Genomic DNA, 19,157 nt, shown 5'->3' with positions numbered 1-19,157 from the left:
AACGACAGCTCAAGACGGCAAAGAGTGGGGAATCCGGCATTTCCCGATCGAAAGTTCAGTTCGAAACCCCCCCATCTCGGAGTTGGAGGTCGGAACAGAACCGAGCGGCCACCGCCATTCGCGGAGGAGACGGCGGCCGGAGCAGCCGAAGAGAGCCTTGCAGGCGTAGCGTAGCCAGCCGAATTCGCCATGCGGAGGAAGCTGCTGCAGTTCCAGTCCCTTCTAGCGCAGCACGCCCTACGCGGGGTCCCAAAACCCAGACCCCAACTCCAATCCCACCACAACCGCCTCCTCCACTCCCCCTCCGCTCCGTCACCCGCACCCCCCTCCCCGTCGGCTCACCTCCTATGGAATCGCCTCTCCGAGGGCACTGATCTCTCCCTCCTCCCGAGGAGCGCGGCGGCCGTCGCAGCGTCCGCGCGGACCGCCGCTTCCCGGTGGTTGGCCGCCGTCCGCAGCGCCGGCTCCCTCGATCTCTTCTCGCTGCAGCGGCGACGGAAGGCCCAGGGGTCGGGGTGGCAATTCGCGTCGTCCACCTTTCTCCAAGGCGCGCCCTGGTGAGGTTAAGGTTGGCGTGATGTTACTCGGGAATTGTTTTGTTTGCTTCCTGATTTTGGGGTTCTGGTGTCTACCGAAGGGCGTACTGGATGCAGTCCCCCGACGAGGTGGTGTTGACGCTCGTCGGCGTGAATGTGGCCATCTTTATGCTCTGGCGTGTGGCTGATCCGGGGTTCATGAGTAGGCATTTCATGGTTAGTGAAGTGACCAATTGGGACTTGTTCTTAGAGTATAATAGCGGTTACTTGATCGTTGTTGCAATGGAGCAGATTTCGCTGGACAATTTCAAAAGCGGACGGTTGCACACCTTGCTCACGAGTGCTTTCAGCCACGCGGAGTCTGATCACCTGATTTCCAATATGATTGGCCTCTACTTCTTTGGGACAAGTGTAAGTTACACACTCTTCCTTTATGTTACTGGTAGACATATATAATTCGGTTGGGAGGCCCAAAGGGGAATCAATGTGAAAAGAGTATGCAGTGAATTGGAAATCAATGTGCGACTCGTGTGCATAACCTTAGGTTTAGAACATGCTACTTTTGAAGTTCTTATAAACCCTAGAAGAGAAAACGGAAAATATAAGATGGCATGCTAAGACTCTTTAATCCGAGGAGCCTAGCTTCACTTGTGTGCAGCACTGTTTGATGGAATATCGTCAGTCATGGGTCGTGAAAATATATTAATCATAAATGAATGTGCAATGCAGAATGTAGGTACCAAATATAAGAATGCAGAATCTAGAACATGATTTAGGACCAATCGCAGTAACATATTCACCATGGATCATGATATTTCTTTTGCGTTATTTTATCCTAGTTTAAACTTTAAGGTATGTCCAGGCCTCCCAAAGGAAATGATGGATGGATGTTGTCATGTGAAATTACAAATAGCATTACATTTGACCTTGTTTTATTCTTTCAGCCTCTTATCTCCAGGAAATCAAGGATCAAATTTCTTGCATGGAAGCACGAAACTTGGCCTTCTGAAGTGATTCTGGCTTTAAAGGATATCCCATCCGGCTTGCCTTTTCCAACTTTAGCTGGGTCCTTTATTCTGTTAGGAGATAGGACTAGCATTACATGAATTGAAATTAGGAGGATATGCTTATCTTATGAAGGGCAAATATACCTATCAACTAAGCTAGCAGTTCATCATTCAAAATAGCTGTTTGACTGGTTTGAATTGAGAGTCTTGCATCTAATATTCAAATGTATCATGTTGTTACGCATAATAACTTAGCTTCAATGTCTGAAGGGCCTTTATGTGCTTACCACCAGATCCAGGGTTATGTGTGCCAGTTAGGGCCCAATGCAGGAACATTTACAGATGCAGGCAGCTGCAGGTCCTGTACTGTACTCCTGTGTAGCAGCTCACCTGTATTCAATATTCCCTTTTGAGATGTGCAGCAACAATTTTCCATGGGATACTGGGATTTATGTCTTACATTTTCTCAACATCTATATCAGAAGAGATGTGCTTTAAAAACTAAATATAGTGTATTAAGCATCTAAAATGTGGAATTTTATATGGTGTGTACTGTGCAGTGGGATATGTATTGTTTAGTTTCCTTCCAACAACACTGACTTATCCATTTTGTACTCTGGTGTTTGTATTAATGATTCGTTACCTTTTGCTCCAAATGTTGAATTGCCTTTTCGTTATTTATTTTTCTGCACCAGATTGCGAGGACGTTTGGTCCGGCTTTTCTGTTGAAGTTGTATGTAGCTGGAGCACTTACTGGATCGGCATTCTTCATCCTAGAGAAGGCTTTTCTAGCTCCACGGAAACAGGTAAGAATGCATAGTGTATATATGCATCAAGCAATATGGTTCCAAATCGTCCATTTTAGTCAATACTGAATTAAATTTCTATAAAATGATTAGTTCAGGCTCACAACCTATCCATTTTGATACTCACCTCTGAAAGGTCTGTAAACTAGGCAGTTCCTTACTAGCGATTTGAAAATTCATGAGCTCTTTTGATATATGTGATGGTCCTGCAGGTTTATGTTGGATGGGATACTTCAAAAGCTCCTGCACTTGTATGTGGTTTCCTTTCCGACAATATAATCTTATTTCAGTTCATACACCAAGCTAAATTATCTTAAACTTTTACATGGATAATGGATTTTTTTAATCTACAAAATTTGCCCAATCTATAGGAAAGTAGGTACTCCCTCCGATTCACAGTACTTGTTTTAGCTTCTTTTCAATCTTCAAAATACTTGTTGTTCTACAACTTCTAGGCAAATTTGGCCTACCTTAGTCTTACCCATCTTTAATTGCATCATTAAATAACTTATTTCCACTTGTATCAGTGTATGCATACTTCATAGAATATTAATTGAGGGTAAGATGGTCATTTTATCTATCTCCTTAATTCCTGTGCCGAAACCTAAATCAACAAGTACTGTGAACCGGAGGCAGTAGGAATAAGCATTATTCATCAGTTCATACTCCAAAGCAAGATACACTGTCTTAAACTTTATATGGATAATGGAACTTTTTAGTCAACAAATTTTGCGCAATATACCGGAAAAGTAAATAGGAATAAGATTATCCATCATTTACCTAGGAGTAAGTGGGCCCATGGTATATGATACAGCAATTTAATCCAGTTTTTTGTTTGACGACTGTATGGGCATTATTGATGGTATTGCACATAAATCACTGTGTTTTAAATCTGATTTGCTCTATTTTGTTCATGTCATGTCATTCAGGGTGCAAGTGCTGCAGTCAATGCAACTATCCTCCTTCATATTTTTCTGAATCCCAAAGGACTGGTCTATCTTTACCTCCTAATTCCTATTCCAGCTGCATTGATGGTGAGATTCTTTTCAATTTTTTTTTAAAAATCTGCTAAGCATTTATTTGCTCAGAACAAAATTTCTTTATTTCTTTTCCATTTCAGGGGGCTGGTTTGATTGCTGCTGATTTGTATAGGGTCAAGAAGGTATGTGTTATGGCTCTATGCCTTTCAGTTTGTTTTCTTGTCTAGTAAGTGAATGTTTTGGGTGCCACTATGTTGCCTGTGTTCATTACCTAGGTGCCTCTGTTGCTTGTGCACATCATTCAAGAGTTTTGACAAAGCTGGGTTTGAGCTCTGCTTCCTTCTTAATCCAAAGCGGGTGGGCTGTCTGCCCCCCCCCCCCCTCCCCCTCCCCGTCTTGTTTTTTAGAGTTTTGACAAAATTTCTTGAACTCAGGGGTGTCAATTTTACATCGCAAAATGTCTTCCCAGTATCCTGGGGCTTTGGTGCCCCACCATTTTTTTTAAAAAAAAAGACTTTTCAATGTTATACAGCTTTTAGTAGAAATATGAATTATCTTTATACGTTTGGACTAATACCTGCATACACATTAGAATTGAAGCATTTGGAAAAAATAAACATTAGAATTGAAGCATTTGGAAAAAATAAACATGTGCATTAATTGAAGATTAGTGAAAAATTACATCTTTATTTGGGAAGAGAAGTGATCCCAACATTTTCCTCACCATGGGGATCCTCGCAGGGGCTTGTTTGTGGGAGGGCCTCCCCTTCCCTGTTTGTCAGTTTTGGTGTGTGATAAGGCTTCGAGTGCAGGGATTGTTTGTGAGGTGCTTTTTTTGTGTAGTTGGCCATACAACATTAGGCGTGGGAATGTTCTGATCTATTAGAAAAAAAACTATTCTTCACATATATGTATATGATATTTATGTTTGCTGGTCTGTAAGGTTTCCTTTTTGGTGTACATCTTTTGCACCTTTCTGCTCAACTGGATTTTGAAATGAATACGTATACCTTTCTTCACTTTGTATACTTTTGATTGTCACTAGTGTGATCTGCTATGCAATCAACTTATGTGTGTCTGGTACATTTCTTGTAAGCTTACATAACCTGTATATCTCATTTTTTTAATAAAAAAGTCAACTTGGGCCATACTACTTATTTATACAGTAATTGATTATCTAACTTCATGAATTACATGTTGGTCACCATTTTCTGTTCCAAAGTGGGGCTACTGATCTCATTCAATTTTTTAGGGGCAAGGCCATGTTTCAGGTTCAGCTCATTTAGGTGGTGCCCTAGTTGCTGCTCTTGTGTGGGCTCGAATTAGGAAAGGCTGGATCTGATCCTCGAGCTTTATATAAGTGGACCAAAAGTGCAAAGGCAACCATCCGCGCTCACCTTGTGGCCCCTTGGGTTGAAATTTGCATTTGTTGTCATCTGCTGACTCACTGATATTGAGGGATGGCTCCTAGAATAATGTACCAGTGCTTGTCAACATTGACTGATTTTTTTAGCGATTTTATTCTGGCAATGACTGCCCCTTAAACGGAAGAAGAACCCGATTCCAGTTGGCACGTTTTAAATTCGAGTATACGAGGCTACGGCTGGCCAGTGCTTGCTGATAGGAAGTGGGGAAGAGAATGGCAGAGAACTACCTGCATGAATGGTTCAAGAAGCGTGTTGAAAGGTTCGTGTAGATCCTACTTATCTCTGTAATCGCAACTGCTACTGTGGGCATAGGTTTCCCTGTCCTGCTCATGCTGCTTGTCATACATGCCGTTCGAAGATGCTACTCGTCATCTAAGGCGCTGTAGGCGCTGTTTGGATATGGATGTGTGGATGCTAATTAAGAAATTAAATATGAAATAATTATAAAACTAATTGCATAAATGGAGATTAATTTGTGAGATGAATCTATTAAGTCTAATTAATCTATCATTAGCACATGTTTACTATGGCACAACATGGTCAAATTATGAATTAATTATGCTTTTAATAGATTCGTCTCGTGAATTAGTTTCTATTTATGTATAAATTTTATAATTAGATTATTTAATATTTTTTATTGGTGTTCAAACATCCGATGTGATGTGATGGAACTCTAAAATTTAAACTTTAAACTTTAGTAGTTTAGTTCGGAGGAAACGACCACCCCTAGGCGTGAGGCCACGCACTGCCGCAAACTGCATGTGATGTATTGATGTTTAATGAGAGTTCCTCAGGTGATGACGTTTGAGAGCGACCTTGCTGGGGCAGCGAGGTTACAGGTTTCGTTCAAGTTCCCCCGCTGAGTCCGTTGTTTATGAACCGCGCGCGTGCGCCTGAGTTCCTCCGTCCCGGCGGCCGGCGGTGATCCGGGGAATACACGGCCCGCGGGTTGGGCCACCCGGCGAGGGATCGATAAAGGCGCCGCGCCGCCTTGTCGCATAAGGAACATGTGCTCACCAGCAGATCCGTACGCTGCGTGCTCAGATGATTCCGCGGCACGAGCCGTGTCTGGTCGCAATCATCTGACGAGATGACGCCTCGCCCGCGTGCGTACGGCACGGCGCCCGCCCCTGCCTCGGGCGACACGTCGGCCCGTACGTACGCCCGCTGAAACTTCTAGGTCTATCCTTCCTCGGAGCATGACATTGTGTCTCCAATGGTGCCCTCTAAACGGTTCTGTACGCAATATATATAGAGAAAATTTCGTTCTCTATATGCTCCAGCAGCGTTCTCTAAATAGTCCTCTAAAATAGAGAACGCTACAGGTTTACTTTATATACAGATATTCTCTCTCCTCTTCTCTATTTTTTCTTTACGTTTTAAACACTGAATTAAATAAAAATAAAATATGTTCATAGCATTTGAGGTATGATAAATACGTACGTATAAAAATTTGGAATAAAATACGTTTCTAATATAAGATTTAATGTATAGAGAACGAGATTTAGAGAACGTTGTTGGGAAATGAGATACAGAGGAGAGAATCTTGTAGAGAACTCTGTAAATAAAGAATATAGAGAAGAATATAGAGAACGACGGTTGAAAATAGTCTAGACGGTGGTGGACCGGTGGTACTGTACCGTCCTTGCCTGATGCCCGGCCGCGAGCGCGGGCCGACCGAGCAACCGGCGCGGAACGCGACGGTAGTGCAGTGCCAGCAAGCAGGAGGGGAGGGGCGGCCGGCGGCCGGCCTGGCAGGCTTGCCGCGTCGTCGCGCGCGCGCCTCAGGGCTCAGCGACCCACGTGACGCGTTGATGCGCAGAGCGCGCACCGTACATGACGCCGGCGCGGTACCAGTGCACGCACGGGGTTCGCCGGATAGGAAAAAAGGGTCGGCTGGCCGCTGACGGAGCCGCCGTGGATTAGTCAACTCAGGATCAGGGGTGGCGGTGGAAGTCCGGAAGCGTCGTCGCCTGGCCTGGCTGGCCCTGCAAGGCTGCTAGCGGTTGGAGTCTTGACGTAGTCTGAAGTCACGCTGCAGTGCAATGTGCAACTGTGCAAGGGCCAAGATGGGCAGCTGCTTTACCAAGGGGGGCACGGGCAGTGTCTTTGCCTGGTTGACCTAACGTTGCAATGCAAGAGAGTGGCCCGCCCCTGCCTGGTGTGCTCATGCCCACACCGGAGTCCGGACAATGGCCGGCGCCGACGACGGCGCGGCATGCATGCAGAATGTTGCACGACATACGTATCTTGTAGATATTATACGACGTTCGTTGTCCCTGCTACAGGTATGTTTTGCCATCCTCGATCAGTATTCCTATACCGAGTACTGCCTACCGCGGTACAGGCGAGCTAGAGAGCCTACAGTGCACATGCGGCCTAGAAGTTGCCATGCACAGCATTACAGCACATGGGCACAGTAAATTAAACGAAGAATGATGCAAGGCGACGCAAAAGACTATAAAACTATTGCACGACGACGACGAAGCAGCACACGGTACAGTACAACCTACCTAGGCGTCCATCTGCAGCGTAGCCCACTTCCCTACACTGATCATCCCTGCCCAAAAGGAATCCAGCGAGCGAGCGAAAGATAGCCTGCTCGGCCGATGCAACTTGTAAGTACCTACCTACCGGCCCGGCGGCCGCCCAAAGACACGGCCAAACGCCGCACTGTTCGGCGTCTGCACCGGCATAAACAACCTAACCTAACCTAGGCGCTACAGCTCCTCTCATAACCATCTACTAGGAGTAGCATGCGATGCAATTATCGGGTAGGCCGGCCAGCTAGCTGCTACGCTTGATCAAAGTGTGATCTCATGCATGAGCTTAGGCGCATGCAGCTTTTTTGCAGCACGAGTAGTGAGACTGCAAGTAAGCTAGAGAGGTCGTAGCCAGGGCCTAGCGACAACTTGCTGCTACTTGCTAGCTAGCAGCCAGTAGCCCCTACTCCGATCCAAGCTGTTAACTTAAGCAAAAGCAAAGGGAATGGAATGATGGCGAGAGGCATGGATCATATAGAGCTTAATTGGAGGCATGCACACAGCAGCCAGCAGGAACATCGGCATCTATCACCATGTCTCGCTCTGCAGGCCGGGGACCATGCTTCCTTGTGTGAACGAGGGCATATGTTGGTCCATGCATGGCCAGAGATATGGACGGCACACATGATGGATGGATGGATCGATCCGCTCTGCTCTCTGCATGCATGCATGCGAAACCCTAGCTGCCTACGGGCGGGGCTACGCATGACGAGTCGCTTTACACTTGCCAAAGGGCCCCTTCTTCCCGCCTGCAGCCCAGCCCCACCGCCCGCAGCTCCCCGGCCAGCTGGTCTTTTACTACTCATCAACCCCAGGTCCTCTCGCCTCACCACCCACCCCGGCCTCTCGATCGCTCGGATCTCCTGTACCCCGTGGCCATGGTTAATCCGTACCCCGACGCGCGGGATGATGGTCCAGGCCAAGGCTCTCCCTGTCCGTGTGGCTCCATGCGTATGCTTTGTCTTTGCAGATCAGATAGATGTCCATGGCTCCATGCACGCCTGGCCTGACTGTCTTGTCCATGGAAACAGCAGGGGCAGCTGTTTGGAAGGTTTCTTAGCTAGCCCATCTCGATCTCTTTGCAGGAAACGTTTTGTCCTCCGATGCGCCATCATCTCTCGATGCTGTGAGCATCTAGCATGTACTGCTGGCTGGTATCTTCTGCTGGTAGAGGGTAGTGTGAATGATGCGGGCATGAGCCGATGGAGCATGTGTGTAGATGTGCCAGATCGATTGCCAGAGTGCAGGAAAAAGAAAGGCCGCTAGCTTTGAGATTTAGTAGGTCGTTCAGCTTTAGCAAAGGTGACGGAAAAAGACGAGGGACAGCGACTCCCGTTAGGCTTTCCCTTCTTTCCTTCCGTCCTCCGCCGGGTCAAAACGGACAGGATGGCACACAGTACCTGCTGATCCCATCACTGATTGTGCTGTTCATGGTATGATTTGCATTGGGTTCAGGATTAAATGAACGTTGAGTGACGATTAACCGGCCGTACGGGCCGGGCTTGGCTTGAATCACAGACGACAGGTCTCATGTGCGAGTAGGAGCATGTACCGTGCATTTCGCTAAAGGGCATGAACGCATGCTGTCGAGCTAGCTAGAGCCATGCTAGGTATAGCTAGCTAGGTAGCTAGTTGTGTGTGCATTAGTTGGTGGGTCTGCGCCAACAAATGAGCCATCATGTCGCATCCTCTTGTTTTATTTGGCGGTGCCAGTGCTGCTGGTGCCCGGGCTGACGCAGGATGATAGATGATATGAGAGAGCGTACGCTCGCTCAGAGTTTACATTGATTTTGCCCTCGATCTCGCCTCTCGCAGCTTTACCATTTTGGGACGTAAATGAAACATATAGGCCTAATCGCCAGAATTTCTTTCCCATATTTTCTGCAAATCATGTGTGAAGTCTGTGATTCAAACAGGGCTAGCTAGGCAGGACGTGTGTACAGGTATTTTTTTTTCTCTTCTTTTTCCAAATTAAAAATACAAAAATTAAACTCGATACATCAAATAATAATGGTTGTCTTCTCCCTTTCTAGTGATCTCTGCACATGCAAACAATAACATATAAGATTAAGCTATATATTGTTTCAGAGCATATATAGGTGACATATACTTGCCCTAGAACACGCAAGTAAAAGGCTGAGTTTTCTTAGGGGTTAACATTTCAGTTACTGATCTGAAGATAAAATCATTGTACCAACAACTTTCATGAACTTGGACCTACATATATAGTAAAATCAATTCAATAATTACGAAATGATTTTAGATGGTTCAAATACACTAAGCAACATTAATATCACTCTATTTATTCACTGCCCCCCCCCAAAAAAAAAACGGTTAAATTGGTCAAGTAGCTGTATGTATGACTTAGCATCACACTTTCACCATATTCTGGCTGAATCTAAACATTTAATTGCTAGAATACTTGCTATAAACTAACATATAATTAGCTATAGGTGCCCTGATTAAAGAGGTTTCTTAATACTACATTATGTGCTAATATTCACCATTGATCCATGGCAGATGTAGTGATTCCATTTCGTGAGGGTAACTCTTCCTTGATCAATCATGTGAACAAATATGAAACATAAGTCAATTGTTTAGTTGTTTTATATTAAAAAGTTTTTATGCCATGGATGCATCGGAAAATCACCGTACCATCAATGATTTAGAAAAAAAACATTATGTCAATCTGCTTCAAAATGCAAATCTTTGTTAATACACCATGTAACCCTGGTTGAGTTCTCTCGAGGGATGGTACATCTGACACGCTTATTTGGAACATCTTTGCATATATGATTTGTGCCATGCAAGAAACTAAGAGAAAACCTTGAAATTTATGATAGGGCAAATATCTTTTTTGGTCGTGAAGAATGGGGATCGTGCGTGAGATCTATCGCATCTACCCACCAATATTACCAATTAAATATATGTATGCGAGCATGAAGAAGAGTTCAAATGCAAATAAATTCTATTGTTAATATCTTATATATTTTTCACCATTTTCCTTGACATATATCACACTCAGCAGATTTAGACTTTGTAGCTCAAATGTATAATTGTTAATTGGAGTATGGGATATATACATGACAGATGGACTTTGACCTTTTAAGCTCCAGTCTGAATATGGGTGAATCCAGTGTAAACTCTATTTTCAGAACTACTAAGATTTCAGGGTAGGTGGGGGTTAGCTCCTCACCCAGACATGACCTTAAACCCTAAATATCTTCTTCACTATGCATGCATAGAACGAACTATGAAGTGTGGCACGCGCATATAATTCCTTAACATTAAACCAAAAGGAAATTAGCAACCAAAACCAACATATAGCCAAACAAAGGTCTAATTCAAAAATATAATAAAGATTTCATATTGTTATTGTACAAGCCAGCACACATCGATCTACCATTACTCCTTTGTGTATAAAAAGAAGTAACAAATTCGTATCGCACCCACACACGTACGCTGCAAGCCCCTCAGATTTTATTCTGTTTTTTCAGGTCTAGCATCATACTAATTACGAAATCATTACAAGCTTAATTATAGCTTAAAAGGCACTTAGAAACCAATGTCATCACACTTGTACCAGCTAGGTTGTACTTGGGGACTTTGGGATCAGAGAGCATTATTCCTACCTTAATCTCGATCGAAGAGCTGTTCCGGTAGTCTAGCTAGCCTGATCATGGTAAGCCCTTGCCGAGCTCAAGGACAGGCTTTGCGAGCCAAGGTTATCCACCTGGAACTGCTGATCAGCTTCCGAGGAGTAGAATACCAGCTGATGCGGCCCTGGAGCCAAGGAGAGCAACGACGGGAACGGCGAGTGGTGAGCGGCCGCAGCGGCTGCCACCTGCGGCGAGCCGCCGCCGCCGCCGCCGCCGCCGTTGTCATGCACGCTGCTGTTATTCCATGCCTCTCCGGTGTAGCTGTTGTACGGCGCCATTGCGCTACTGACCATGCCGAACGCGTTGTTCAGCCCCATGAACCGGTGGTATCCGCCGGGGAACCTCCCCATGTGGTGGCCGGCGGCTCCGCTCCCGTCCATGTCGACGTCGCCCTGGCCGGCCTTGGCGCCGTCGCTCGCGAGCGCCGCGGCCGCGGCGATGTGGGCGAACTTCTCCTCGTGCACCAGTGGCATGGGGGGCGCCAGGTGGCCTACCATGAGGTCCTGCGGCGGGAACTGGAGCGGCGGCAGCTTGTCGATCTCGTGGCGCGCGGCGTTGAGGAGCCAGTCGACGACCTTGCTGGGCTGGTTAAGGCCGAGGCGGTCCTGCAGGTCGTAGAGCTGGATCGCCGTCGGCACGGAGAGGCGCACCCGCCGGTCGCGCAGCCCCTTGACGGTCTTCACCTTGCTGTGGCGGTCCTTGCCGCCGAAGACGCGGGAGACGCGCACGATGCGCGACTCCGTCTGCGCCGACCATTGCCGCGATGTCGCCACGGCGGCGTTCTTCCGGGCTAGCTCCTCGTCCGCCGCCTGCTGTTGGTTGCTGCCGCGTATCATCTTAGCGCGGCGGCGCTCGTCATCGTCGCGGCACCGGAGACCGGAATTATCTCCCTGTAGTGTCGATGCATCATCCACCGCACGCAACCGGTTAGTCTCAAACAGCACGCTAATTATAGCATCGTATGCAAACAACAAATCAGCATGAAATGGCGGCCATGATTGAGCACTGTGCATGCACGGCAGGGTCTACAGGCCGGTTAATGTGTGCCACTGTTCCATTGGGGAATGGGGAAAGCGCTGCAGCTTTATTCGCTCCAAGGAACAGCGAGATAGCGGTATGAAACAGTGCAGGTGATGAGCGCCCCAGCGAGCCGCGGATCGGTGCGCGGCAGTGGCAGCGGCACTATATGCGGGCACACATGATGCGCTGGGCAAGGGGATGATTCATGATTGAACGGCCTGCTGCCTCCACATCTTTGCTAGCTTTTGCAGGCAAAGACTATGAATTAATACATCGTACATGGATTGGTTTCTTTTATGCTCTTGGAAATGAGAAGATGGTGAGATGGAGAGGGCGAGAAAATACTGATTTGTAGAATTATACAAAGGAGCAAAATTTTTGGATGAGGAATTGAAAACGCTGGACATGATGGCTAATTTAGTATTTGGTTTATTTGGGTATTTTCGCAATCATGGCTAGCAAACACAAAGCGTTCAGCTGGCTTCTTGAAATCATAAGGTTCGGTCAGATCCAGACCGTCGCAGGTTGTTCCAAAAAGAAGAGAAAAGAGAAGAAAGAGAAACAACGATGATCATCTGCAACTTGTTTTACGGACGGAAAGCTTTTTTTAGCTTTGGGAACATGAAAGAATTCCAAGTAGTACTTAAAAATTCCGGATAATAGATAAATATATAGCAAGGAAGAAGAGTGAACAAATCTGCGCTTAGATCTGGGATATCCTAGTAGACGACCATCAAAAGGCTTCAAAAATTAATAACTCCAAGACAAAAAGGCCTAAAACTTTCGCAATCTTCAAATCCGCAGAAGAAACCATCAAGAACTAGCAAATCAAGATCGACGAGAGCGACTGCAAAGGACGGAGGACTTACAGGGATCTCAAGAAATGGGCTGCAAAAATCCTTCTAAATCAACTGAATTTCCTCTGTGCCGGCGACCACCAGCAAGTAGATCTCGCCGCCGCCGAACTCGACTGCCCGTCCCCCGGCCGCCAGCTCCCGGACCCCGACCGGCGTAAACCCTAGCTAGCAGCTAGCTTGAGAGCTGCAGAAGCTAGGAGTGGGGAGAGATGAATGAGAAGGATGTGGAAGACGACCTGCGAAGCTAGCTGCTTGTGGTGGGTATTTACACGGCGGGCATAAATGATCAGCGTCGCTGTCCAATCCCCCCGTCCTTTTACCACCACCACCATGCGCTGCCGCTGCTGCTGCTGCTGCTCCCCGTCTCCCTTCACTCTCCATCGCCGTAGTGGTAGCGGCTGACGCTGACCTGGACCCTGCAGCCGAGCTGATCATAACAAGCTAGCTAAGCTCCAAGGCATAACTAAAAGCCATGTACAAGTATCTAGAAGAGTAGGCGGACAGAGAGGAGGAGTATCTACGCGTAGTACGTATGCACGTATGTAGGGACTAGGAAGTACGCAGAGAATTATACAGGGCCGTACACATAACATAAAATATGCATGCTTCATACCTAGCTTTTACCTGTGGCAAAAATAAAGCTTAAGATATGTGTTAGTGTACTATACACCCAGTGATCACAAATATAAGTCTTTTATGGTACTGACACGATCTATCAACAATAATTGCTATGAGATATATTATGGCAAAAATAAAATAATTGTATATTGTCACTTTTAATAATGAATCTAGTAGCACCAAAGCTTTATGTTACAAAACTATTTGTAATGTGTAACTATTGATGGTTAAACTAAAAAAAGTTTGACTTAGAACAAACTTAAAGCTACTTTTATTTGTGAAGGAAGTATACAGATGAATATATATATAAAGATACATGTACGTTGCCTATATACTATGTGTATATGCCTCTTTAAATGCTCAACAAAATGACGCTAATTTCTAGTATGCACATGTAGGGGGTGCATGTTTTAAAACTTGAGACTTTTCTATTTTGAAAAAAGTAATTAACTGACCTGAACTTGTTGTAATTTCAAAGTTTTGGTTAATTAAGCTTCCATAAACAAAAGTTAATTTAACTAAGCTATTTATTTTCAAAGGTTTTTTGTTGGCACCTTAATAATATGTTTTGCAGAATCGTGATAAGACGAAAAAAATCTAGGCAAGGTTGAGTTGTTTAAATAATGTGCTCATTCCATATTGGACCAAAATACACAACCTTTACAAATCTTTCAACATCAAAATCTAGGAGGGCTAGTTTAGTCTCGGGACCATCCTTCTTTTGGGGGCACCAACTTGCGGGACCACTCTCTAAACTTTTATCAATCCTCATGTCAGTAAAAGTCACAAATTTGGAAGTAATCGTTTTCATCCAAAAGTGAAAATAATCTGGATCATATCCCATTACCATTTCTGTATGCTAAAAAAATGTAATATATAGTTAATCAAATTACGCAGTTTCAATAAAGATATAAGTACACATATATATGCCTTCTTTTATCCTAACTAAAAATGGCCGCGGCCTCAACTTTCTGTATAAATACAAGAACAAACAAAAATGAGAACATGATAAATATGTTGCACTTCCCCCACTCAACTACTGTATATATTTGTCTTAGCTACATTATTGATTCTGTTTATGGTACCCTATTATTTATCTTTGGTTTTATCGTTTTTTCCGATGTGAATATGAATGGATGTCATATGAAGTGCAAGGTACGCATAGGGCTCAACCTATATAGGTCTAGCTAGTGTACCCTGCATGCATGTATCAGATCACAATAGTGCCACTGCTGCTTTATGGTCTGGAGACAATGCTCTGTACAGTCAGCCAGCACCCACTGATACCTGCTGCTGCCCGCTTGAATCAGCATATAAAGAGGGGTTAAAGAGTAGTTGATCAAACGTATCCAGTTCACATAAAACTCATCTTCCGTGCACCGGCAGTTCAGCACACACTTTTTGAGAAGCTAGCTAGCTGGCCAGTAGTGGCCGCTCATCTTTGCAACATGATCTCTGGCGTTCTCGCCAATGCAAGAGGGTGATGATTCCCACACACACTGCATGCATGCACTGTGATTTGGCGTTTCCTTCCCAACAAGGAGCTGCATGCCAGCTTTCTTTTGATTACATATATGTCGAGAGACGACCAAGAGTGCATGATGCTCTGCAGCAATCTTTATCTTTCTCGTTCACTGCTGGGGCATTCAGGCTGCATCACTGGGTCACTGCAACATAACACCCAGAAGCGATGCATCGATCTCTCTGACATCACACTTGCAGAGCTTCACATGCATGTTGCAGCGAGAGCATCTTCACCATGTCTTGATGCCTAGCTTTCAGGAGGCTGTCTGTCTGTCTGTCTAGCACACCCTCCCCGGCCGGCCTGATAGTGTATCCTCCTCGGTACCCATGGAATACAATCATGTGTCTAATATAAGCACTCTCACCTTTCCATGCAAAGATTGCAGTATCTAGCTAGGTTGTTGCAAGCTAGATGGATATAATGTTCCATCTAATCCATCAGCTGCTAGTGCTAGTAGAGTGAGAGAGACAGCTAGACACATCAAGTGACGACTGACACAGCTCCCATTGGTCATCAGAGCAGCATGATGGGCTGGTTTCCTTGGGGAAAACTCATCAGAGGTCCCCCCAGCCGGCAGCAGAGCAGTAACGCGAAAGGGAGGACATGTGTGTGCACACCTGCTGTAAATGTAGGCAAAGCGTCGATCGGCCATGGATTCACCTGCAGTAAGCGGTCGGAAATACTTTTGCCTGCAGGATAGGATGCCATACCATGCCATCAGCTATTCAGCCGGAGCCGGGCCGGGCATGCATGCACGCAAACTTTTTCCTGCAGGATCGACCATATGGTTGCAACTGGCAGTCCGATCCAAAACAAGCTAGACATGTTGGGAGCTGGTGGTGGCCGCTGGCCGGTCGTCTTCGTTGTCGTCGCCCCACCCATTTCTAGGAGATTTCTCTTCCCATTTTCCCTCGCTCACCAGGCGCTCCTCACCAGGTCGCCATCATCTGCTGATCCACGGAGACAGACCGGCTATACGAGACATGCATGAGAGCAGAGGCCAGAGGCAGAGAGCTGCGGCGGGCGCATTGGGCATCAGGGCATGCATCACAGCATCAGCATGCATGCACGGCAGTCAGATCCAGCCGGTAGTGGTTGTCCCCGCCCCGCCTCGCCTCGTCCCCAGTTTCATGATTTCACGCCTTTTCTTTTGAGGCTGTCCAAGCTAGCATCATCAGTAGGACCGCGCGCCCAGTAATTCGCATGCATGCTCCAGGCCTTGACGCGCTGCAATGCCGGGTGGCCACCGCTGCAAGTCTCTGCGAGCTGAGCTGAAAAAGGAGCAGAGAGAGGAGGGGAGGCATGCAGGTGGTCCAGTGTTTTGGGAGGAGGATGGTCATGGATGGACGGAGGCAGGCAGGCAGGCAAGCGAGGTAGCTAGCGCTGGGGACGACAGAACAGACGCCGGCCGGCCACTAGCGTCTTGCAGGCAGGCAGGCAGAGGCGAGCAGGGGAAATGAATGAATTGAGAAGTGGCCTGGGCGGCCTTTGAGTTTATTTGCGTGCCGCAGCAGCAGCTGCAACGGAAACGCATGCAGGTGCAGGCGAGGCAGGGCAGGAGGGACGCATGGCTGGTAGCTCCCAGCGCCATATGGACGGATGGATAGATCCAGGCAGGCCGGCGGCGAGAGAGATGGCGATCGCCGATCGGGGATTGGAGGCCGCGTACGATCGAATTGAAAGGGCCGCGGCAGATGGATCGATCGTTCGGTGGCGGCAGCTGATAGCTAGGCACGCGGCGGGTCCAGCAACTCGTCGCCAGTGGCTGGGGTATTAATATAGAGTTCATCCGCATCCGATCCACCATGTGTCTCCTGACACACCGTAGTCGATCTGTCTGTCTAAAAAAATGGTGGTCTGATGCGCATGCATGAAGGGATTGCTTTGGGCCCAGCAACTGCGACGGTTCCTTCAATCCGTTTGGTCGTTGCGCCCCGCGCATGCATGCCGCCTGGCTGCAGGAGGCCGGGCCAGTGCCCAGCTATCACGCAGCAGCAGGTACATACCTAATGCTGCTGAAGTGCTGAGCAATGGCAAGGTTTGATTAGTCGTCACAAGGGTAGATGCATGGTCGTCGTCGCTCGTCAGGCTATGCGTGGCAGCTGCTGCGCTGCTTGTTTTGATGAGGTGTGAATATGTGATGGGCTTCTGCGCGCGATCGAGGCAGTGATGACCGTACGTAAACGGGCAGCTGCCTTCATTTAGGCCACCTCCAACGATGCTTATAATCAACTCGCCATAACAGTACATGTCACCATTTATATATCCTACGCGAGGAAAAGATGAGATCGAGCAAACACAATAGTTACACACACATATATATACTAGTAACTAGTATTTACTATTACTAATTGGATTACTAATTGGAGACTCATTTTGAAGCCTCCATGTGAAGCCATCTAAGATCCTAGATGAACACTAAAAAATATAGATAAATTCTAAAAATTCTCATAAAAATTAGAAATATCCGGCGATCAATCCGACAACTCTAATCGTAATAACCATTGGATTTGTTATTTTTTTAATAAATTACCCACCTCTGCCATTATGAAAATAGGCTAAATTAACCCCTAAACATGTATCTAAATTACCCACCTCTACCATTATAAAAAATAATGTAAAGTAACCCCTAATCTTCACGCAAATTACCCACATATATGACATTATAAAAATAATATCAAATAATCCCCTAAGTTTGTATATAGATTATCTAATTGTGTCATTATTAAAGTTAAAGTAACTTCTAAATCTGAATCTAAGTTATATAATTATATCTTAAAGTGTACCAATATAAAATTCTAAATTATTATATCTACCATTATTAATATATTATTTATGATCTTGCTTATATAAAAATACTACCCATGATGCGTGTCATGTATGGGGGAGGGTATAAGAATACCAATTTTTATGTTGTTCGCATAGCTTAAACAGATGATTCAATTAAATACATGTCAAATACATATGGAGATATGATACAAAATGAGAAATATTTTTACTAACTAAACATATTACAGCTAGATAATGATGAGTATATATCTTTAGAGTATTGTACGTTAGAATATTTAATAGATGAAAGGGAGCATGGGATAGATAATTATAATTATTAGCTATAAGTCTTATCGTTATATTAATTCTAATTAGTCCGTGCGGGTTGATAGGCTGGTATATATAAGTTAGTCAACAACACATTTCAAGATGCATATGCTAGCCCTATTTATTATGGATTTATTTGCTGCTCCATCATGCATCTTGCAAGGGAAATCGAAAGGAGTCACCAAAGTTTCAAGAGAAGTTAATTAGGATAATGGGGTTTAGGGTTTGGATATGAGGTTCAGAGAGGGTGGTTGGTGGTGGGCAGGACAGCAATGAGCCACTCATCATGGCCGCCGGTGGGCACTAAGGGTGTGTTTGGTTGGGGAGCGAATCGAAACGGAGCCTTCCGCTCCTTTTTTTTGGCGTGTTTGGTTGTAATCCAGAAAGAGCGGAGTGGCTCCAGGAGCCAAAAGATGCGAATATGCTGCTGATATGCGGAACCAGACAGCTCACCCGAACCGACCGGACGCGAGCGCTCCCGTCTCCGCCCCCCCCCCCCCCCCCCCAGGCAGCCGGATCGCGGGCAAATCCCGGTAGCCGGACCACCCGCCTCGTTCTGTGATTTCTTGTTCTCGGCGGTTTCGCAGGAAGAAGAAGCTTGGCTCTCCAACCAAACATAAAATGGAATGGTTCTACTCTAGCGCACTCTCCAACCAAACAAAAAATGGAGCGGCTTCGTTCTGCTTACCAAACGTAGAACGGAGCGGTTCCATTCTCAGAAATTGGAATGGAGCCATTCCATTTAAGTTGGCTCCCCAACCAAACGTATCCTAAAGGAGCGAGGCAGAGGTGTCGCATATTGCTGGGGTTTGCAAGGTAGCGGATTTGATGGCTAGAGCCAGCACCAGAGACAAAAGAAGCAGGGTATTTGGAACGGGAGCTCACCTGATCTGAAGAAGAACTTAACAGACTGGCCCATGGTGTTTAATAATTCGTTATGATAAATAGCCAACATCAGAAGAGAAGAGATTGCATATCAGTGGAGCACAAGACATTCAAATTATCTTCCCGCTCGACAAGTAGACACGGCCATGAAATTAAAGGAAGCTAGATACCATTTTCCCAATATTCCAGACAGGATTA

The 19,157-nt window shown here is 46.0% G+C and overlaps 2 protein-coding genes across 4 annotated transcripts; one reads left to right on the top strand and one right to left on the bottom strand.

Moving 5' to 3' along the window:
* Positions 1–34: 34 nt before the first annotated feature.
* On the top strand, positions 35–5,084 carry LOC112895871 (RHOMBOID-like protein 12, mitochondrial). Of its 2 annotated transcripts, none has more exons than XM_025963869.1 (8): positions 35–557; positions 638–752; positions 828–947; positions 2,239–2,349; positions 2,562–2,600; positions 3,279–3,383; positions 3,470–3,511; positions 4,582–5,084. In XM_025963869.1, exons 1-8 carry the CDS (start codon positions 190–192, stop codon positions 4,669–4,671), a joined length of 990 nt encoding a protein of 329 aa, XP_025819654.1. In that variant the 5' UTR covers positions 35–189; the 3' UTR covers positions 4,672–5,084. The 2 variants fall into 2 exon arrangements, with proteins under 2 accessions (XP_025819654.1, XP_025819655.1); XM_025963870.1 differs by lacking the exon at positions 4,582–5,084 and adding an exon at positions 4,071–4,575.
* Positions 5,085–10,623: 5,539 nt separating this feature from the next.
* LOC112891502 (transcription factor PCF5-like) lies at positions 10,624–13,204 on the bottom strand. Of its 2 annotated transcripts, XM_025958383.1 has the most exons (3): positions 13,105–13,204; positions 12,848–13,019; positions 10,624–11,848 (listed from the first exon to the last, which is right to left on the bottom strand). In XM_025958383.1, exon 3 carries the CDS (start codon positions 11,792–11,794, stop codon positions 10,964–10,966), a length of 831 nt encoding a protein of 276 aa, XP_025814168.1. In that variant the 5' UTR covers positions 11,795–11,848; positions 12,848–13,019; positions 13,105–13,204; the 3' UTR covers positions 10,624–10,963. The 2 variants fall into 2 exon arrangements, with proteins under 2 accessions (XP_025814168.1, XP_025814169.1); XM_025958384.1 differs by lacking the exon at positions 13,105–13,204 and having other exon boundaries at positions 10,624–11,847; positions 12,848–13,089.
* Between the last annotated feature and the right edge of the window lie 5,953 nt (positions 13,205–19,157).

This window comes from Panicum hallii, chromosome 5 (genome assembly GCF_002211085.1).
Source record: "Panicum hallii strain FIL2 chromosome 5, PHallii_v3.1, whole genome shotgun sequence".
NCBI classification, from domain to species: Eukaryota; Viridiplantae; Streptophyta; class Magnoliopsida; order Poales; family Poaceae; genus Panicum; species Panicum hallii.
The sequence above is the reverse complement of the archived record's forward strand: the minus strand, read 5'-3'. Positions and strand labels throughout refer to the sequence as shown.

What these genes read in the sequence shown, in the direction of transcription:
- LOC112895871 (XM_025963869.1), top strand. Translation starts at nt 190, where the DNA reads ATGCGGAGGAAGCTGCTGCAGTTCCAGTCCCTTCTAGCGCAGCACGCC. An exon ending in TTTCTCCAAGGCGCGCCCTG is followed by an intron (nt 558 to 637) that starts GTGAGGTTAAGG and finishes TGTCTACCGAAG; the next exon opens with GGCGTACTGGATGCAGTCCC. An exon ending in ATTTGTATAGGGTCAAGAAG is followed by an intron (nt 3,512 to 4,581) that starts GTATGTGTTATG and finishes TCAATTTTTTAG; the next exon opens with GGGCAAGGCCATGTTTCAGG.
- LOC112891502 (XM_025958383.1), bottom strand. Translation starts at nt 11,794, where the DNA reads ATGATACGCGGCAGCAACCAACAGCAGGCGGCGGACGAGGAGCTAGCC.